This window comes from Hyperoodon ampullatus (genome assembly GCF_949752795.1).
Source record: "Hyperoodon ampullatus genome assembly, chromosome: 8".
NCBI classification, from domain to species: domain Eukaryota; kingdom Metazoa; phylum Chordata; class Mammalia; order Artiodactyla; family Ziphiidae; genus Hyperoodon; species Hyperoodon ampullatus.
This window is the reverse complement of record NC_136921.1, coordinates 71136391-71159244: the sequence shown is the minus strand read 5'-3', so window position 1 is coordinate 71159244 and position 22854 is coordinate 71136391. Positions and strand designations below refer to the sequence as shown.

Sequence of the window (22854 nt, the reverse complement as noted above, 5' to 3'; positions counted from 1 at the left end):
CTCAGTGTGTCCACAAAGTCTATATGATTTTGATAATAATAAGATAATACTTTTCACTCTTACTTCTCATGAATGTACAAGGAGTCTTCCGTAGGCTACATGGTGTGTTATAATAGACAATATAGAAGCACTTATAAGAATCCAGCTATCTTTTTTTGGCCATTTTTTAATGCAATTAAAAAAAATAAATAATGCTAATCTGGTTTTGCTTTATAAGATATATTTCTTTTTCAAAAATATGTTACTTAATGTGTAATGGATTATTATATATTACCTTCAATAAATTAATAAATTTTAAAGTTTCCAGTTTGTCTCAACATAATAAATATTAATAATTAGAGCCCACATAAATAAAAGCTCTTCATGGTTTACAATAAATTTTAAGAGTGTAAGTTCCATATGACTAAAAAGTTTGAGAACTTTTTAAAGTTCTCTAAAGAAACAAGAAAATACTATTTATTCCATCTTAAACTATGTTCTTACTTTTTACAAATCCCAGTGATATACACCTTTATGGTTCTTGTAATTTATGAGAAGTCATTTAAAATAGATCTGTTTAAAAACCCTTAAAGCATTTTATTCATAACATAAAAAATAAAAGCTTTTGCACAGAAAAGGAAAATATCATAAACAAGATGAAAAGACAGCCCTCAGAATGGGAGAAAATATTTGCAAATGAAGCAACTGACAGAGGATTAATCTCCAAAATTTACCAGCAGCTCATGCAGTGCGATATCAAAAAAACAAAGACCCCAATCCAAAAATGGTCAGAAGACCTAAAGAGACATTTCTACAAAGAAGATACACAGACTGCCAACAAACACATGAAAGGATGCTCAACATCACTAATCATTAGAGAAATGCAAATCAAAACTACAATGAGGTATCACCTCACACCAGTCATAATGGCCATCATCAAAAAATCTAGAAACAATAAATGCTGGAGAGGGTGTGGAGAAAAGGGAACCCTCTTGCACTGCTGGTGGGAATGTAAATTGATAGAGCCACTATGGAGAACAGTATGGAGGTTACTTAAAAATAAAACTACCATACAACCCAGCAATCCCACTACTGGGCATATACCCTGAGAAAACCATAATTCAAAAAGAGTCATGTACCACAATGTTCATTGCAACTCTATTTCCAATAGCCAGGACACGGAAGCAACCAAAGTATTGATTGACAGATGAATGTATATAGAAGATGTGGCACATATATACAATAGAATATTACTCAGCCATAAAAAGGAATGAAATTGAGTTATTTGTAGTGAGGTGGATGGACCCAGAGTCTGTCATACAGAGTGAAGTAAGTCAGAAAGAAAAAACAAATACCATATGCTAACACATATATATTATATGGAATCTAAAAAAAAAAATGTTTCTGAGGAACCTAGGGGTAGGACACGAATAAAGACGCAGGCGTAGAGAATGGACTTGAGGACATGGGGCGGGGGAAGTGGTAAGCTGGGACGAAGTGAGAGAGTGACATGGACATATATACACTACCAAATGTAAAATAGATAGCTAGTGGGAAGCAGCCACATAGCACAGGGATATCAACTCGGTGCTTTGTGACCACCTAGAGGGATGGGATAAAGAGGGTGGGTGGGAGGGAGGGAGATGCAAGAGGGAGGAGATATGGGTATATATGTATAGCTGATTCACTTTGTTATAAAGCAAAAACTAACACACCATTGTAAAGCAATTATACTCCAATAAAGATGTTAAAAAAATATTGAGCTCCTTAGAAATTGCTCCTTTTGCAAAATATATTTATAATTTAACCAAAATAAATAATTCATACCTCGCCAAGTGAGTAATAACGTCTTGGGATCTGGGAGTCCGGATAGATGTTTTCAAGGTACCAAGAAAAGGGCTTACACTTCAGATTTTCTCTTAGTGTTCTTCTGACTGACACATCTCCATAATCCACTTTGACAACACCTGCAATTTTGCAGAGAAACACACAAATCAGTTTGTGCTATTTTCATTTCAGCACTGTTTCACTCTGTTTACTTTGCTATCAGTTTTTTCCTCTATAATTAAAATTTCATCAAATTGAATTGCATATGCAGCTGCTACTACACTGATTTTCTTAGTATCATCCAATTAGTACATTAAATGGATATTAAAAGCTTTTCCATTGGTTATGACTTTTCAAATGCAAATATTTATCACCAAGTTCTTGTACTTCCTAGATTGAATAATTAATCAACTAAGTGTAATTTGGTATTTAGTATCTCACAATCAAAGCTTAATTGAGCTGTGTGATAATTTCTCTTTAATAAAAATTTCAGTAGCTCCACTATTTTTATTATTGCTCATATTTTCCCTTTAGTGTCATTTATTCACCGTGTGGATTTCATGAGAAATTTACATAAATATAATCCTCACAGTGGACGGCACATGTGTTCTAAATTTTCCTTCTTAAATTTTTATTCTTTGTAGGTTTACCATAGACCTAATATTTTTTTTTACTGATTTTTTTTTCCTATCTTATTTTACAAGTTAGCATAAATCACTTCAAATCCTTGAGTAAGTTAGTAAATATATAAGCATAAATAAACATAAGTAAATGAAATATACTTACATGTGTATATTAAAATTGCTTAATTGTACTTCATATAATAGACTATATGAATTTAAAATGAATATTTCCATTGAAGACCATAAAAGAATGCTCTTTAGTTGAGAAATAAAAATAACAATGCCACTAATTTTTATATAAAAGATATGGTGACATGAATTGCTCATTAATATTAAAATGACAATAGAAATGACTAAACTGTGATAGGATGACAATTGTTTCTTAGATTATTTTGAAAAGGTCTCTGTTTAACATGTTTAAGACTAGTAAGCAACCAGACTTCGGCACAGGAAAAAAATGGCCCAGTATTTAGTACATTCTATCCCAACCAAGCAGCAAAGCCAATTAGTCATTTTGTAAGAAAGGAACAACTGTTTAGGAAATTGAAATGTCTGTAACTAATACCATTATTTGGGTCACTATTTTCAAATGAGGCGATACTCTTGAAGCTCAATCACCTGCCAGTCCTTCCCACCCCCCACCACCCCTGTTTCTTTCAGAATTTTTGTTTTCTCAAAATTAAATGTCTTACTGTTGTTAGAAAGCATTCTGCTGTGCTTAAGCAGCCAAACCATTTCCTTCTAAAATAAAATATTGATTTTTCTAGCTAGTGTTTGGATGAAAACAACATGATCTTTGGGCTTTTTAGACAGATAAATACTTCCTTTCAAAATAATTCTATCCAGAACTTCCAATCTGGAGTGCAGCTTTCAAAAGAAGAGGTTCAAAAACATTTACAAAATAGATCACGAAAAGAATTTCTCTTTGTGTTAAGAGCTACACAAATAGATAGTCTTGAAAATCTTATAAAAAGATGCTATTGGACCCAGAAAAAAAAAGGCACTGCTGCTTCAAAGGACTTAGTTCAACAGTTAGTTTTACGGTTCTGGTTTCATTTTCGAGGTGGGCAAATTTAATCAGTGGCTTATTTATATATCAGTATGCTCCCTTTTCATCATGTTAAGATTTAGTATTCCTGGCTCCAGAATTTTTTCCTAGGAGGCTTTTATGAGCACTTTCCTGATTGGAAGAAAGTTTAAAGGTTCATTTGCATATATTTTACATGAGATAAGAGAAAATGTTAATTGCCCACATCAGATTTTTCAGAAGGTGGTTGGTGGAGAATGATAGAGCTTATTGAGCTTATTACCATTAGAAATGCACAAAAATACCACGGACTTAATATTTTGGTAAGCATTGCTTTTCCCCTCTGTATGGATATTTCCCTACTTAGAGGTAAGATATTCAGTATTAGGTAAGACACAGAAGTGCTCACCAAACATTCATCAATTCCTCCACATTTCTCAGAACGCTGCAGTTAGGCAAGGACATCTGACTGGTTCTGACCAATGTCCCTCTGGTTGTAAGAATAGAAGGACTTGTATGAGACCCGTCATCTCTCTTTTCCTCTGCTACAGGCCTCATACTCCTGTATGTGCAGCTATAAGATGGTGAGACCTTTGTTAGTTTGTGTCAATGAGTGACTATGAAATAGAGTTTGAATTAGATTATTCATTTCCATGGCTTAAAATACTATCTCACTTGTTTCCCAAACTCTTTATTGCCAACCCAAACCTCTCTAAAGTAGTTTATCCCATTGTTTACCCGGCAATTTTACTGGGATTTCTAATAGGTGCCTCAAATTTGACATGTCTGAAAAGGTCCTCTTGATTTCCCACATGATCCATCTTCAAGGTTCTACATTTCAGTAAGTAGCACAAATATCCACCCATTTTCTCAAGGCAAAAACGCGGGAGTATTCCTTTTATCTCACACACACATTCAATTCATTAGCAATTCACAATATGGATCTTTCTACTTACTGTAGGGTAACATCCTGAAAAACCCATCATAAGTTGAAAATATCGTAAGTCAAAAATGCACTCAATACACCTAACCTACCAAACATCATAGCTGAGCTGAGCCTACCTTAAATGTGCTCGGAACACTTACATTAGTCTGCAAGTGGGCAAAATCATCTAACATTAATCCAATTTTATAAAAAATATTGAATATCTCGTACTTTATTGAATATTGTACTGAAAGTGAAAAACAGAATGATTGAATGGATACAGAATAGCTGAAAGTAAAAAAACGGAAATGATTGAGTAGGTACGGAATGGTTTTAAGTATATCAGTTGTTAACCCTCCTGATTGCACACTGACTGGGAGCTGGGACTGCCTAGCTTCTCAAGAGAGCATCACGCTGCATGTTGCTAGCCAGGAAAAATATCAAAAACTGAAATTTGAGAAGTACAGTTTCTGTTGGATACATATTGCTTTCATGCCATAGTAGAGTCAGAAAATTAAGTTGAATCATCATGAGTCAGGGACTATCTGTATATCCCCAGCCCCTCTACCATCCCCATTACTATCCTGGTCCCAGTCTCTCATCTCCTGCCTAGACTAGCATTGCCATAGCCTCTTCACTCGTCCTCCTGACATCTTATATTTCTCCATCTATCCTTTAGTTACTATTGCCTGCTGCCTAGGCAATATATTTGAAATATAAATAAAACCATGTGCTCCTCTGCTCCAGAGCTTCCAGTAGTTTTCCATTGTGCTAAAAATAATTGACAATATCCTAGCCATGGCCAGAGCTTCTTCATGAAATGACTCTTGGTTATCTCTCTGAATTAATCACCTATATTCACTTCATTGTAGCAACACTGTTTTTCTCTTTCTCTCTCTCTTTTTTTCCCCACTGTCTGGAAAGGTATTACCCTGGAACGTAGGTGAGTTGTCCTTCACTTTGTCCAAATCTCTGCTCAAACTTTACTTCCTCAGGCTCACCCTGACCTTCCTATCTAAATTGATCACCCTTCCTATCATCCTGGTAATGCTCTATCCCTCTATCCTGCTTAATTGTTCTCCAGCACACTTGTTAGTACTTGATATCATATCACAGGTTAATTCTCATTGCCTCCCCAAAGAAAACTTTGGACAAATTATTTAATCTCTTGAAGCCTAAGGTATTCTGTCTGATGATATCTTGTACGATGTGGATACTAAATAATATCTGAAAAAGGCATAGTACAGTGCGTGGTGTATAATAATTACTGAATACATATTATGTATTATAATGGACACTTGTTGTTTTTGCCTGCCCAACATCCATTCTGCATTTTGGTAAGAGCATTCAAGTTTTCTTTGGGCAACCATCACAGCCCCACTTTCACTTTGTGTGTCTTGGTGACCGCGTTCCCCTTCCTGCCTTTCCAGCTCCACTGGGATGATAGAATAAAGGCATTATCACCAATGAATCTTGCTGAAATTCACATTCTGATTCAGGTGGTCTAGAGGTAAGCCTGAGAGTCCACATACCTAACAAGTTCCCAGGGGATGCTGCTGTTGCTCAGGCCAAATTCTGAATAACACCCAAGACAATCAAAGCAGTCCATTTCTCAGCCTTACTCAACACCCATCATAATGACTGGCTCAGGAATGGGCATGTGAACTATCCAGGCTAATAAAAGTATACTCCAACAACTTTCTAGGACTGTTAGGAAGTTGAAGCTCTGTTTCTTCTGGAATTGCTAGCTGTAAAGATGATTAAAGCCTGGAGCTGCTGAGGCTACCATATAGAGAATGCCTAAGACCGTGAAGCCAATACAGGAGTAAGATAAACAGATGGAAAGAAAAGCAGGCAAAGATAGCATAAGCCAGGCCAACATTAAGTCAGCAGATATCATGTTCCAACTATATACAGGGCACAGTTTTCTAAGTACTTGGGATACATCGGTGAACAAATAAAAGTTATCTTCCTCAATGGAGTTTACATTCTAGGGTAAGGAAACATAAGCAAACAGTAATTCTTTAGAAGGTGCTACGTGCTATGACAAAAATAGAATAGTGAGGGACGAAGGTTGCAATAGAAGGAATCAATTATGATTTTTTTCAAAGGCAACTTACAAGAGTTGCAAGTTTTTAAGGTAAGTCTTTCAATGGGACTTGCACAAATGCTGGAGAAGCTCTGACCGAGTTTCATGTTGAGTTAGAATAAAAAGTATTTTAAGTAACTACATTTGCAGGTTTGATTAATAGGTAAATGATAACATTTATGGGCAGTTATATTTTATTTAATAACCTGTCATTCATCATTTTAAAATCTATTTCATGGTAGTATTGAATTTAGATACATAGAACAATTATGCTTTAATTCTTTAAATAGATAATAGAAGGTCATAATAATCTCAGTTAAGTTCTTCCCAAGTAGATACCTAATAAGCCTAATAGTTCTGGTTACCTATAATCAAAGTACCTGATGACAGAATAGGCTGATTATAGACTAGAGTTTTGTGCATAAGAATACATATTGCAGCATAGCTTAAAGTGGAGAAATGGGAAATAATTTCCTTCAATAAGGGAATTCTTAAGTAAATCAATGGTGTGCCTAATTGACAAAATATAATTGCTGTATTGAAATAATGTATAAAATATGGGAAGTGTAAATAAAATATAAAGAATTTTTATTACACTGTCATTATAACTGAGTAGAATGAAAATATATGGAACAAAAATAACTGAAAAGTAAAAACAGTAATTCCCTTTGCTACTAAAAAAAGAGAAAGAAAAAAACGTTAAAAAATCTTTTTTCCTTAAGCACAAAAGTTAAAACTGTACAGCCAAAGTTTTTTATGTACAATGATATATTAACAATATACTTGCTTATGATAGATAAGTATACATAGTTTCAGCTAAGAATTTTTTGATATTTTCCAAGTTCCTTATAAAGAGAAAATCGTCCTTATTTTGTTATTTTCTTTGAAAAATTGTCATCAAAATCTTTTTGAATAAGGATCTACATTTCTTTCTTCTCAAGTGTAATAAAAAGATCATTTTTAAACCAACTAGGGATTACTGTATTCTAGAGTATCTAAGTACTATATTGTGTCAGATGTTTAGCAGATTAGTTGGAATACTTTTTTTAATTTAAAAATATTCTTTTAATCTGCCATTTTAATTTTTACCCATTCTTAATTTGCATATAAGTTACCCAGGCTCATAACTGTTCATTAGGAAGTCACTGGACAGAACTATATTAAGAGGCTGATGACCCATGCCAGCTAATAATACACAGTGATTATCTGTTAAATTTATCATTTACTATTATTACTTCAATTTTATTTTAATGGAATAAAAATGAGATAATGAATTGTACAAAGATCACAGCTTCTGCTGAGAGCAACAGCACATAGAAGAATCAAATATCAGACAACTTCTCTATTTAAGTCTATCTTATCTTTATAGTCAAAAGTGTGGGCAGGTCAGAAGGTGGCAAAGATGGTGGAGTAGGAAGACCCTGAACTCACCTCCCAGAGACAAACCAAAATTATAACTATTTGCATAATAACTATCTATGCAAATGACCAGAAGATTTACTCCAACTGAAGACATAAAGAAGGAAACACATAGTATGATATGAGTCACAGACTTAGAGAACGAACATGGTTACTGGGTGGGGAGAAGGGATAGATTGAGAGTTTGGGATTAACATGTACACACTGCTATATTTAAAATAGATAACCAACAAGGACCTACTCTATAGCACAGGGAACTCTCTCAATATTCTGTAATAACCTAAATGGGAAAATAATTTGAAAAAGAATAGTTACATATGTATCACTGAATCACTTTGCTGTACACTTAAAACTAACACAATATCGTTAATCAACTATGCTCTGATTAAAAAAAAAAGGAACCACAATAAGATTAGTAGGAATGATGGAGACAGTACAGTCAGAACCCAAAACTTCGGGGTTGGCAACCCACAAATGGGAGGGCTATCACAATTATACAGGTTCTCTGCAAGGAATGAGGGGTCTGAGCCCCATATTGAGCCACCTAGCCCAGGGATCCTGCACCAGGAAGATGAGCCCCTAGAATGTCTGGCTTTGAAGACCAGCAGGGCTTATGTTCAGGAGAGTGGGAAGGCTATAGGAAACAGAGATTTCACTGTTAAAGGGCTCATGCAAAATCTCATATAACCCAAATCAAAGCCTAGAGACGGTAGTTTGAAAGGAACCTGGGTCAGACCCATTTGCTGATCTTGGAGAGGCAGGAGACAACTGGGTTTCCTTCTGGGGATGAAGAAGGAGATGGCCACTGGAGGCAGACATTTTGGGGGGCTCATTTTACTCCTATAACATTATTGCTGGCAAGTGACATTTTGAAATCCTCCCTCTACCCTGTAAGTGCCAGGGGCCAGCAACAGCCCCAATTCCCCATGGTATGCAGATAGCTGAGTGGGGACTGGGCCATGCATACCAGCAGGCCAGCACCAGTCCCATGACCCCCAGGCCCCACAGTCAGCCATGCTTGGACCCAGCCTGAACCATCAGTTTGCTAGCACCAACTCTGGCATCCCTGGTCATCAACCAGTCACTCTAAGACCTGGCCCTGCCCACCAGCAGGCAGAAACCAGCCCTGAACCCCACTGGGCTCTGCAGCCAGCCACTCCAGGACCCAATTCTGCTCACTAGGGGGCCAGCAGCCACCACACCAGGCAAGGCCTGGCAATCAACCTGGCCAGGGACCAGCCCTGCCTATCAGCAAGCCAACAGTAGTCAGCTCTGCCATAGCAGAAGGCAACATGCTGCCCACACAGAGCATAAAGAACACAAAGCTCTAGTGACCAGAGGGGAGTGTGCTGCTGGGCCCCATAGGAAGTCACCTAAATAAGGCCACATTTCAAATATTGGAAGACAACCTCCCTAATACATAGAAATAAACACAAAAAGTTAGGCAAGATGCGGCTAGAGAGGAATATATTCCAAACGAAGGAACAAGGTAAAACCATAGAAAAAAGCTAAATGAAGTGAAGATAAATAGCCTACCTGACAAAGGCTTAATGGTAATAATCATAAAGATGTTCAACAAACTTGGGAAAAGAATAGATAAACTTAGAATTTTAACAAAGAGTTAAAAAATATAAAGACTCAAAATGAGCTGAAGAGTACAGTAACAAATAAAAATATAACACTTGAAGGAATCAACAGTACAGAGATGACACAGGATAAGGTCAGTGGACTGAAAGAGTAATAGAAATCACTGAAGCTGAACAGAGAAAGAAAAAAAGTTTTAAATGCTGATAGTTTATGACACCTCTGTGAAAACATCAAGCATACTAACATTTGCATAATAGGAGTCCCAATAGGAGAAAGGGTAAGGGAAATTATCTGAAGAAATAATAGCAGAAAACTTCCCTAACGTGGGAAACAGACATCTAGATCCAGGAAGCACAGAGAGTCCCAAACAAGATGAACCCAAAGAGGTCCACAGCAAGACAATTTATAATTAAAATGGCAAAAATTAGAGAGAAAGAGAGCCTCTTAAAAGCAGCATGAGAGAGGAGCCGGAGGAAGATGGCGGAAGAGTAAGACGCGGAGATCACCTTCCTCCCCACAGATACATCAGAAATTCATCTACACGTGGAACAACTCCAACAGAACACCTACTGAACGCTGACAGAAGACCTCAGACCCCCCAAAAGGCAAGAAACTCCCCACATACCTGGGTAGGTCAAAAGAAAAAAAGAATAAACAGAGACAATAGGATATGGACGGGACCTGCACCAGTGGGAGGGAGCCGTGAAGGAGGGAAGGTTTCTACACACTACAAGCCCCTTCGAGGGCGGAGACTGCAGGTGGCGGAGGGGGAAAGCTTCGGAGTAGCGGAGGAGAGCACAGCAACAGGGGTGCGGAGGGCAAAGCGGAGAGATTTTGGCACAGAGGATCGGTGCCCTCAGGCACACACCAGCCCGAGAGGCTTGTCTGCTCGGCCGCCAGGGCGGGCGGGGCTGGGAGCTGAGGCTCGGGTATCGGCTTTCAGTCGGAGCGCAGGGAGAGGTCTGGGGCTGGCGGCAGGAAGAGACCCTGAAGGGGTTAGTGCTAGCCCGGAGGGAGTCCGGGGAAAGGGTCTGGAGCTACCGGAGAGGCAAGAGACTTTTTTCCCTTTTGTTGCCTGGTGCGCGAGGAGAGGGCATTCCCCTCCCTCCCCTCTGCCTGAGTGAGCCAGAGCCCCCGAATCAGCGGCTCCTTTAAACCCGTCCTGTCTGAGCGAAGAACGGACGCCCTCCGGCGACCTACGCGCAGAGGCGGGGCCAGGTCCAAGGCTGAGACCCGGGAGCTGTGAGAGCAGAGACAGGGAAATCTCTCTGTGCAGCCTCGGAGGCAGCGGATTAAAGCTCCACGGTCCACTTGATGTGCCCTGCGTCTGTGGAGTGCATGAATGGACAGTGAATCATCCCAAATTGAGGAAGTGGACTTTGAGGACAAGATTTAAGACTTTCCCCCCTTTTTTCCTCTTTTTACAACGAATTATCTCAAATTAAGGAGGTGGACTTAGCAAGATTTCAGACTTTTCGCCCTTTTCCTCTTTTTACAACGAATTATCCCAAATTGAGGAGGTGGACTTGGAGAGCAAGATTTTTGATTTTTCCCCCTGCTCTCTTTTTGTGAATGTGTATGTGTAATCTTCTGTGTAAGATTCTCTCTGTATAGCTTTGCTTCCACCATATGTCCCAGGGTTCTATCGGTCCGTGTTTTTTTCAATAATTACTTTTTAATTTTAATAACGCTACTATATTTCATACTTTATTCTATTTTACTTTACCTGCTCTTTCTTTTTTTCCTCCCTTCCCTTCCTCCCTCCGCTCCTCCTTTCCTTCTTTCTTTTCCTTTCCTCCATCCCTCCCTCCCTCCCACCCTTCTTCTTTCCACTTTCTTTTTCTTTCCTTCCTCCCTCCCTCCCGCCCTCCTGTCTTTCGTTCTTTCTTTCCTTCCTCCCTCCCTCCCTCCCTTCTTCCATTCACTCTTCCTTTTGCTTTCATTCCTCCCTCCCTCCCTCCTTTCTTTCCTTCTTTCTTTCCATCCTTCCTCCCTCCCTCCCTCCTTTCTTTCTTTCTTCCTTCCTTCCTTCCTTTCTTCCCTTCTTCCTTTCTTTCAATCTCTCTTTCTTTCTTCTACTAATTCTTTCTTTCTACTTTTTCTCACTGTTATTCTGAGCCGGGTGGATGAAAGGCTCTTGGTGCTGCAGCCAGGAGTTAGTGCTGTGCCTCTGAAGTGGGAGAGCCAACTTCAGGACACGGGTCCACAAGAGACCTCCCAGCTCCACATAATATCAAGCAGCGAAAATCTCCCAGGGATCTCCATCTCAACACCAGCACCCAGCTTCAGTCAACGACCAGCAAGCTACAGTGCTGGTCACCCTATGCCAAGCAACTAGCAAGGCAGGAACACAACCCCACCCATTAGCAGAGAGGCTACCTAAAAACATAATAAGGCCACAGGCACCCCAAAACACACCACCAGACGTGGACCTGTCCACCAGAAAGACAAGATCGAGCCTCAACCACCAGAACACAGGCATTAGTCCCCCCCCACCAGGAAGCCTACACAACCTACTGAAACAACCTTAGCCACGGGGGACAGACACCAAAAACAACGGGAACTACGAATCTGCAGCCTACAAAAAGGAGACCCCAAACACAGTAACATAAGCAAAATGAGAAAGCAGAAAAACACACAGCAGGTGAAGGAGCAAGATAAAAACCTACCAGACCTAACAAATGAAGAGGTAATAGGCAGTCTACCTGAAAAAGAATTCAGAATAATGATAGTAAAGCTGATCCAAGATTCTATTTCCCAGATCCAAAATCTTGGAAATAGAATAGACAATATGCATGAAACAGTTAACAAGGACCTAGAAGAACTAAAGATGAATCAAGCATCGATTAAAAACACAATAAATGAAATGAAAAATACTCTAGATGGGATCAATAGCAGAATAACTGAGGCAGAAGAACGGATAAGTGAGGTGGAAGATAAAATAGTGGAAATAACTGATGCAGAGCAAAATAAAGAAAAAAGAATGAAAAGAACAGAGGACACTCTCAGAGACCTCTGGGACAACATTAAACGCACCAACATTCGAATTATAGGGGTTCCAGAAGAAGAAGAGAAAAAGAAAGGGACTGAGAAAATATTTGAAGAGATTATAGTTGAAAACTTCCCTAATATGGGAAAGGAAATAGTTAATCAAGTCCAGGAGGCACAGAGAGTCCCATACAGAATAAATCCAAGGAGAAATACGCCAAGACACATATTAATCAAACTGTCAAAAATTAAACACAAAGAAATCATATTAAAAGCAGCAAGGGAAAAACAACAAATAACACACAAGGGAATCCCCATCAGGTTAACAGCTGATCTCTCAGCAGAAACTCTACAAGGCAGAAGGGAGTGGCAGGACATAATTAAAGTGATGAAGGAGAGAAACCTGCAACCAAGATTACTCTACCCAGCAAGGATCTCATTCAGATTTGATGGAGAAATTAAAACCTTTACAGACAAGCAAAAGCTGAGAGAGTTCAGCACCACCAAACCAGCTTTACAACAAATGCTAAAGGAACTTCTCTAGGCAAGAAACACAACAGAAGGACTATACCTACAATAACGAACCCAAAGCAATTAAGGAAATGGGAATAGGAACATACATATCAATAATTACCTTAAATGTAAATGGACTCAATGCTCCCACCAAAAGACACAGAGTGGCTGAATGGATACAAAAACAAGACCCATATATATGCTGTCTACAAGAGACCCACTTCAGACCTAGAGACACATACAGATTGAAAGTAAGGGGATGGAAAAAGATATTCCATGCAAATGGAAATCAAAAGAAAGCTGGAGTAGCAATTCTTATATCAGACAAAATAGACTTTAAAATAAAGACTATTAGAAGAGACAAAGAAGGACACTACATAACGATAAAGGGATCGATCCAAGAAGAAGATATAACAATTGTAAATATTTATGCACCCAACATAGGAGCACCTCAATAAATAAGGCAAATACTAACAGCCATAAAAGGGGAAATCGACAGTAACACAATCATAGTAGGGGACTTTAACACCCCACTTTCACCAATGGACAGATCATCCAAAATGAAAATAAATAAGGAAACACAAGCTTTAAATGATACATTAAACAAGATGGACTTAATTGATATTTATAGGACATTCCATCCAAAAACAACAGAATACACATTTTTCTCAAGTGCTCATGGAACATTCTCCAGGATAGATCATATCTTGGGTCACAAATCAAGCCTTGGTAAATTTAAGAAAATTGAAATTGTATCAAGTATCTTTTCCGACCACAATGCTATGAGACTAGACATCAATTACAGGAAAAGATCTGTAAAAAATACAAACACATGGAGGCTAAACAATACACTACTCAATAACGAAGTGATCACTGAAGAAATCAAAGAGGAAATTAAGAAATACCTAGAAACAAATGACAATGGAGACACGACGACCCAAAACCTATGGGATGCAGCCAAAGCAGTTCTAAGGGGGAAGTTTATAGCAATGCAATCCCACCTTAAGAAACAGGAAACATTTCGAGTAAACAACCTGACCCTGCACCTAAAGCAATTAGAGAAAGAAGAACAAAAAACCCCCAAAGTTAGCAGAAGGAAGGAAATCATAAAGATCAGATCAGAAATAAATGAAAAAGAAATGAAGGAAACGATAGCAAAGATCAACCAAACTAAAAGCTGGTTCTTTGAGAAGATAAACAAAATTGACAAACCATTAGCCAGACTCATCAAGAAAAGAAGGGAGAAGACTCAAATCAGTAGAATTAGAAATGAAAAAGGAGAAGTAACAACTGACACTGCAGAAATAGAAAAGATCATGAGAGATTACTATAAGCAACTCTATGCCAATAAAATGGACAACCTGGAAGAAATGGACAAATTCTTAGAAATGCACAACCTGCCAAGACTGAATCAGGAAGAAATAGAAAATATGAATAGACCAATCACAAGCACTGAAATTGAAACTGTGATTAAAAATCTTCCAACAAACAAAAGCCCAGGACCAGATGGCTTCACAGGCGAATTCTATCAAACATTTAGAGAAGAGCTAACACCCATCCTTCTCAAACTCTTCCAAACAATATCAGAGGAAGGAACACTCCCAAACTCATTCTACGAGGCCACCATCACCTTGATACCAAAACCAGGTAAGGATGTCACAAAGAAAGAAAACTACAGGCCAATATCACTGATGAACATAGATGCAAAAATCCTCAACAAAATACTAGCAAACAGAATGCAACAGCACATTAAAAGGGTCATACACCATGATCAAGTGGGGTTTATTCCAGGAATGCAAGGATTCTTCAATATACGCAAATCAATCAATGTGATACACCATATTAACAAGTTGAAGGAGAAAAACCATATGATCATCTCAATAGATGCAGAGAAAGCTTTCGACAAAATTCAACACCCATTTATGATAAAAACCCTGCAGAAAGTAGGCATAGAGGGAACTTTCCTCAACATAATAAAGGCCATATATGACAAACCCACAGCCAACATTGTCCTCAATGGTGAAAAACTGAAACCATTTCCACTAAGATCAGGAACAAGACAAGGCTGCCCACTCTCACCACTCTTATTCAACATAGTTTTGGAAGTTTTAGCCACAGCAATCAGAGAAGAAAAGGAAATAAAAGGAATCCAAATTGGAAAAGAAGAAGTAAAGCTGTCACTGTTTGCAGATGACATGATACTATACATAGAGAATCCTAAAGATGCTACCAGGAAACTACTAGAGCTAATCAATGAATTTGGTAAAGTAGCAGGATACAAAATTAATGCACAGAAATCTCTGGCATTCCTGTACACTAATGATGAAAAATCTGAAAGTGAAATCAAGAAAACACTCCCATTTACCATTGCAACAAAAAGAATAAAATATCTAGGAATAAACCTACCTAAGGAGACAAAAGACCTGTATGCAGAAAATTATAAGAGACTGATGAAAGAAATTAAAGATGATATAAATAGATGGAGAGATATACCATGCTCCTGGATTGGAAGAATCAATATTGTGAAAATGACTCTACTACCCAAAGCAATCTACAGATTCAATGCAATCCCTATCAAACTACCACTGGCATTTTTCACAGAACTAGAACAAAAAATTTCAAAATTTGTTTGGAAAAACAAAAGACCCCGAATAGCCAAAGCAATCTTGAGAACGAAAAACGGAGCTGGAGGAATCAGGCTCCCTGACTTCAGACTATACTACAAAGCTACAGTAATTAAGACAGTGTGGTACTGGCATAAAAACAGAAAGATAGATCAGTGGATCAGGATAGAAAGCCCAGAGATAAACCCACGCACATATGGCCAACTTATCTTTGATAAAGGAGGCAGGAATGTACAGTGGAGAAAGGACAGCCTCTTCAATAAGTGGTGCTGGGAAAACTGGACAGGGACATGTAAAAGTATGAGATTAGATCATTCCCTAACACCACACACAAAAATAAGCTCAAAATGGATTAAAGACCTAAATGTAAGGCCAGAAACTATCAAACTCTTAGAGGAAAACATGGGTAGAACACTCTATGACATAAATCACAGCAAGATCCTTTTGGACCCACCTCCTAGAGAAATGGAAATAAAAACAAAGATAAACAAATGGGACCTAATGAAACTTCAAAGCTTTTGCACAGCAAAGGAAACCATAAACAAGACCAAAAGACAACCCTCAGAATGGGAGAAAATATTTGCAAATGAAGCAACTGACAAAGGATTAATCTCCAAAATTTATAAACAGCTCATGCAGCTCAATAGCAAAAAAACAAACAACCCAATCCAAAAATGGGCAGAAGACTTAAATAGGCATTTCTCCAAAGAAGATATACAGACTGCCAACAAACACATGAAAGAATGCTCAACATCATTAATCATTAGAGAAATGCAAATCAAAAGTACAATGAGATATCATCTCACACCAGTCAGAATGGCCATCATCAAGAAATCTAGAAACAATAAATGCTGGAGAGGGTGTGAAGAAAAGGGAACACTCTTGCACTGCTGGTGGGAATGTGAATTGGTACAGCCACTATGGAGAACAGTATGGAGGTTCCTTAAAAAACTAAAAATAGAACTACCATATGACCCAGCAATCCCACTACTAGGCATATACCCTGAGAAAACCATAATTCAAAAAGAGACATGTACCAAAATGTTCATTGCAGCTCTATTCACAATAGCCCGGAGCTGGAAACAACCTAAGTGTCCATCATCGGATGAATGGATAAAGAAGATGTGGCACATATATACAATGGAATATTACTCAGCCATAAAAAGAAACGAAACTGAGCTATTTGTAATGAGGTGGATAGACCTAGAGTCTGTCATACAGAGTGAAGTAAGTCAGAAAGAGAAAGACAAATACCGTATGCTAACACATACATATGGAATTAAAAAAAAAAAAAAATGTCATGAAGAACCTAGGGGTAAAACGGGAATAAAGACACAGACCTACTTGAGAATGGACTTGAGGATATGGGGAGGGGGAAGGGTAAGCTGTGACAAAGGGAAAGAGAGGCATGGACATATATACACTACCAAACGTAAGGTAGATAGATAGTGGGAAGCAGCCGCAGAGCACAGGGAGATCAGCTAGGTGCTTTGTGACCGCCTGGAGGGGTGGGATGGGGAGGGTGGGAGGGAGGGAGATGCATGAGGGAAGGGATGTGGGAACAGATGTGTATGTATGACTGATTCACTTTGTTATAAAGCAGAAACTAATTTAAAAAAATAAATAAATAAATAAAATAAAATAAAATAAAATAAAATAAAAGAGGGAGGGGATATGGGGATATATGTATAGATATGGCTGATTCACTTTGTTGTACAACAGAAACTAACACAGTATTGTGAATCAACTATACTCCAATAAATATCTATTTTAAAAAATTAAAAAAAAAAAAAAAGCAGCATGAGAAAAGCAACTAGTTACATTTTTAAAGGAAACTCCCATAAAGGCTATCAGTTGACTTTAGCAGAAACATTGCAGGCCAGAAGGGAGTGGCACACTATATCCAAACTATATCCAAAGTGATGAAAGGAAAACACCTGCAATAAAGAATATTCTACCTGGAAAGGCTATCATTCGACTTGAAGGAGAGATAAAGAGTTTTACAGACAAGGAAAAGCTAAAGAGAATACCGGAACTAGAAATATGAAAATTACAAAAGGAAAAATCTCATTGGTAAAGGCAAGCACACAGTAAAAGTAAATCAACCACTTATAAAACTAGTAGGAAGGTTAAAAGACAAAAGTAGTAATATCTATATCCACAATAAGTAATTAAAGGATACATGAAACAAAAAAATGTAAAATATGTCAATAACAAACATGAAGGGGGAGTAAAAATGCAGGTTCTTAAAATGCATTAAAACTTAAGAGATCATCAACTTAAACTATTTATATATGAAGGCTGTTATATATGAACTTCATACTAACCACAAATCCAAAACCTAGAATAGATACACACCCAAAACAGAAAGAAATTCAAACATAACACTAAACATAGTCATCAAATTGCAAGGGAAGAGAGCAAAAGAAGAAAGGAACAAAAACTACAAAAATAACCAGAAAACAATTAACAAAATGGCAGTATGTGCATACCTATCAGTAATTACTTTAAATGTAAAGTAATTCTTAAATTTTTTCACTTCATGTTTTTTCCTAAAGTCCACTATAGATACTCTCATACATACTTTCTCATTAAATCTCTGTAGTATCCCTATTATTTTTTTTTAAGGATGAAAGAATTGAGACTTTAAAAGTTTAAATAACATGCTCAAGCTTACTTAGAAAATATCAAGAGGAGGATTAGAAGTCATTCACATCCATTTATCACAGTCCAAGCTCTTGCCCATTCTACTAGAATAACATCGAAAAACTGGAGAAACTTTGAAAAACCTGTACAGAGATATCTTTCCCTGGATGGTGGTACACGACATGGTAATTATCATTCCTTGAAGGATAGGATCCACTTGGCAAATTCTCCCAGTCCTAACAGATCAATGTGATCCAAGATCCAGGACAAACTTCAATTCATAGAAATAAATGATCAGTAATGACATAATTGGGAGTTTTTCTATTGATTTGACAATTAAATACAAGCCAGAAAGTTCCAGTGTGCAATTGAATGATCAACCAAAATATTTCCATAAAATGCTTCACGAATTTTGTACTATCCATTCCTCGTTCTGCAGGATGCTGGAGATAACTGTTTCTTCAGTTTTGTGACACATATTATTATATCTTCTCTGAAGTAGTGATATATTTTATAATCAATGGCATCTTACAATTGCTCGAGTGGAGAACGCATTGTATTGTAACTGATGCTGCTTGAACATGTGCAAACTTGTTTTCCTCTTCGTAGAATAACAAGCCAATTGCAGTTTCAGTAATTAATTAATGTAAATTTAAATCAATAGGAATTTAAATACATCCTGATTATTGTCTGAAAAACTGTCCTTTGACACTTCTGGTAAGATCAAGAAAGTGCTAAGATGAAAATTTCGTGAATGGTTTTAGGGACTTTAAAGAAAATCCCAGGAATAACAATGTTTTAAGAAAGCCCACATTATCAATCATCTTGATGGTACTGAGAATGACAGTGGATGGAAAACACATACACACCAGTAAATCTGCATTGAAAAGTGATTCAAAAGGGTCAGCCTCCAAATATGAAGAAGTTGCTTGACCAATTTATTTTGCTTATTTAAAACAAATTCTATATAGTACAAGAATGACATATGATCAAAAAGCTATCTGAATAGTTTATGTCTGAAAGAGTTCCCGTAATAGGGACAAAATAATTTTAAGTGAAAAGGAAGTGATACAGTATACTTAAAGTGGAGACTTTTTCTTAGCAGCAAATAAGAAAATGGTGATCTTTAAATTGGTGACAGCTTAAATTAGATGAAATATAGTATTTAAACATTTATTAGCTGGTCATAATAGAAACAATGAGTTAAAGTCAAATAAGTATCTTTACTACAAGACTTCTCATAACCTTTACTTTGTTACAGTGCATTTTGAATATCGAAAGTAATATTTCCCAAATTTAACTGTCCTTTCTGAAAATTTTTGTGACAATAATACTCCATTGAAAACGTTTTGAGAAACGTTTATTGTATTTATGTATTGTATTGTTTATTGTATTTATGTGTTGTATTATGTTTATGTATTGTATTTATGTAAAACTTTATTGTATTTTCTATGTCTAAGCAAAAAAATTAGTCCTTCACAGGACATAAATTGATCCTGTTAGAGAAAAACCTTTGTTGGGGGAAAAATTCTATATGCTTTTCAAATTTTTTCATTAGCAAGTTTCCACTGCAAGATTTTAATTAAACCGAGACAATGGTAGTAAATACAAACACATATATTCATTGATGGGTGTATTTATGTTCAGTTCCTAGAACAGTACCTGGTGCCAATAGTTATTCTTTAAATATTAGTTGTGCTAATCTCTGGCACATGCTCTCTCTTCCCTCTTTTTCATTCCGTCTCATTCTCTCTCTCTCACTTTCTCCCATATATGTGTGTGTAAGAAGTATGTCTTGGGAACCCTCCTACACTGTTGGTGGAAATGTAAATTGGTATAGATACTATGGAGAACAGTATGGAGGTTCCTTAAAAAACTAAAAATAGAACTACTGTATGATCCAGCAATCCCACTCCTGGGCATATACCCAGAGAAAACCATAATTCGAAAAGATACATGCACCCCAATGTTCATTGCAGCACAATAGACAGGACATGGAAGCAACCTAAATGTCCAACAACAGAGGAATGGATAAAGAAGATATGGTACATATATACAGTGGAATATTATTCAGCCATAAAAAAGAATGAAAATGCCATTTGCAGCAACATGGTTGGACCAAGAGATTGTCATACTAAGTGAAGTAAGACACAGAAAAACAGATATCATATGATACTGCTTATATGTGGAATCTAAAAAAAAGGGTACAAATTAACTTATTTATAAAACAGAAGTAGAGTCACAGATATAGAAAACAAACTTATGGTTACCAGGGGATGAGGGGGAGGGATAAACTGGGAGATTGGGATTGACATATATACACTACTATATACAAAATAGATAACTAATAAGAACCTGCTGTATAGCACAGGGAACTCTACTCAGTACTCTGTAATGGCATACGTGGGAAAAGAATCTAAAAAAAAAAAATAGAGTACATATATATATATATATATATATATAACTGATTCACTTTGCTGTACACCTGAAACTAACACAACATTGTAAGTCATCTATACTCCAATAAAACTTTAAAAAAAGAGAGAAGTATATCTCTATTTAAGAAGTATGCCTCTATTTGCTTTCATGACTTAGAATTACTACTTAACACTTACTGAAAGTGTTGAGAGAGGGGGTGGGGTGGGGGGAGAAATAATTGTATACAAAATTTGGCTCCAGAGCATTACCTGTTTTCATTAACAAAGAACATCATTAACAATTTTAAATATTTGAGTGCATTTTCCTAGTCTATATTTTGTCAGCCTTGTCTGCAAAGCCAATAAGTAAATCTAATTATGTTTTTGGATTGTGAGTTATTAGGGGGAAAAAAAAACTAATATGGCCCAGGAAGACTAGTGTGAATTGGTTATTACATTTTATAAACTAAAGCAATACCTGAGATTATATTGTGGACCATGTTTCAAACAGAAGAAATACTAAGTACACATAGTTCTTCATTATTTAGGCTAACAAAATGTAAACCTACAGTGTGTGTGTGTGTGTGTGTGTGTGTGTGTGTATTTCAACATGAATGACTTCTGTATCTTTTAAATATTTGTTTATTCAGCAAAGGAAAATAAATCTGAATATGTGGAGATATGATTAAAGGAGATTAAGAACACACCAGTTCACTTAGAGAGAGACTGGTTCTCACTGCCTGGGTTTGAATTCTGCTCTGCAATGTACTAGATGTGTGATATAGAGCAATTTACATAACCTCATAGGGCCTCAGTTTTTTCCTCTATTAGATGGGCATAATAATAGCATCTTCCTTAGAGTGTTATTGTGATTATTAAATGAGGTAACAAGTAAAACACTTAAACAGTGCATGATACATAGTAAGTGTTCACTAAATGTTACCTATTATGTTTGCTATTGTTTTAATGTGGATGATTGTTTTAATGTGGATATGGACCTCAAGGGGCACATCATCCCATCACAGAAGAGTAGGCTAGTAATTCTCTGAGCCTGTGCACTTCTGTTGTATATCAGATGGAGTGGGAAATCAATAACTTTAACATTGTCCCTGATGCCCTTTCAGTGGGAAGCACAGCATACCTCACTTTCAAGACTTCTCAGAATTGCACTCTTACAGGTATCATTTAAAGTCTCAATCCAAGCATTTTACTAACCCCAAAGTACTAGTAAAATGAAGCTGAAGCTCCACACATCTCTGTACTTTATATTTCCCCTACCTATGTTTTTGCATTATGGTGATTTTGACACATACACCACACAAGAAGAACACAAATTCCATAATCATGGTTTTTCAGTTAAGAAGAAAACTACTAAAAAGAGTAGGAATTCAGATTAAAAGAAAAAAAAAACTGTTCTAAGAGAACATATTGATTTCTGTTTTGAAATAAAAATTATAAAAATATTCTCAACCTCCATAGTGAACAACAAATTTCCCCCTTCTGTTCTGAACTACTACAAATGAGTGAGCTGAAAAAGGCTACAGAAGAGTCATTAGTCACCCCAGGGACACTGTGCACTCTTACTATGGAGTAACCCATGACAAAAATTTCAATAAGCATGAGTTTGACTTATGATTGGGAGGAAAGGTAGAGTAACATATTGTTCCTGGGTTTCCCATGCAGTATTTATCTTCTTCTAGCACCAGTCATGTCAAAGACTTGATAGTGAAAGCAAAGCAAAGTTTATTTACTGCATACAAAAGATACAGTTCACAAACCACACTTAACACTGCTTGGTATGAGAACTTCTCCACAGTTACCAAGTAAGGGCAACGTTCAGTAATGATGAAAACAGGCCAAGTGTGTCAGCTGTACTATTGTGATGCCAAAATATTCTTCTACATTAGAGTCTAGTACTCCATTACACAGAGAATTCTAACATGCCTCTCTTCTCTTTTTTAGAGCTTCGTATTTTTCTTAGGATGTCACTGGTCTAAGTCTATGCTACCATCTAATTCAACAAACCCTCTGGGGGGTTGGGCAGCTGAAGGGGAAGGCAGGATGCCAACATCTTGAAAGGGATAGTATGTGTATAATGTAGTTCTTTGTTTTCTGGTGAAGGTTTGATATGTCTAAGGGAAAGGAAAGCATTTTGAATCGTACAATAGCTATGGTATTCAAATGCACAAA

At 37.1% G+C, this 22854-nt stretch overlaps 1 protein-coding gene across 2 annotated transcripts in view; it reads right to left on the bottom strand.

Annotated features, from left to right (window-relative positions):
- The window catches only part of GALNT13 (polypeptide N-acetylgalactosaminyltransferase 13), a gene marked incomplete at both ends in the record, with an annotated part of 492276 nt that overhangs the window by 64598 nt on the left and 404824 nt on the right, over nt 1-22854 (bottom strand). For both annotated transcript variants that reach the window (XM_079710390.1, XM_079710389.1), the window contains one exon: nt 1807-1946. In XM_079710390.1, coding sequence (XP_079566516.1) covers nt 1807-1946 — 140 coding nt within the window. The remainder of the gene's footprint in view (nt 1-1806; nt 1947-22854) is intronic.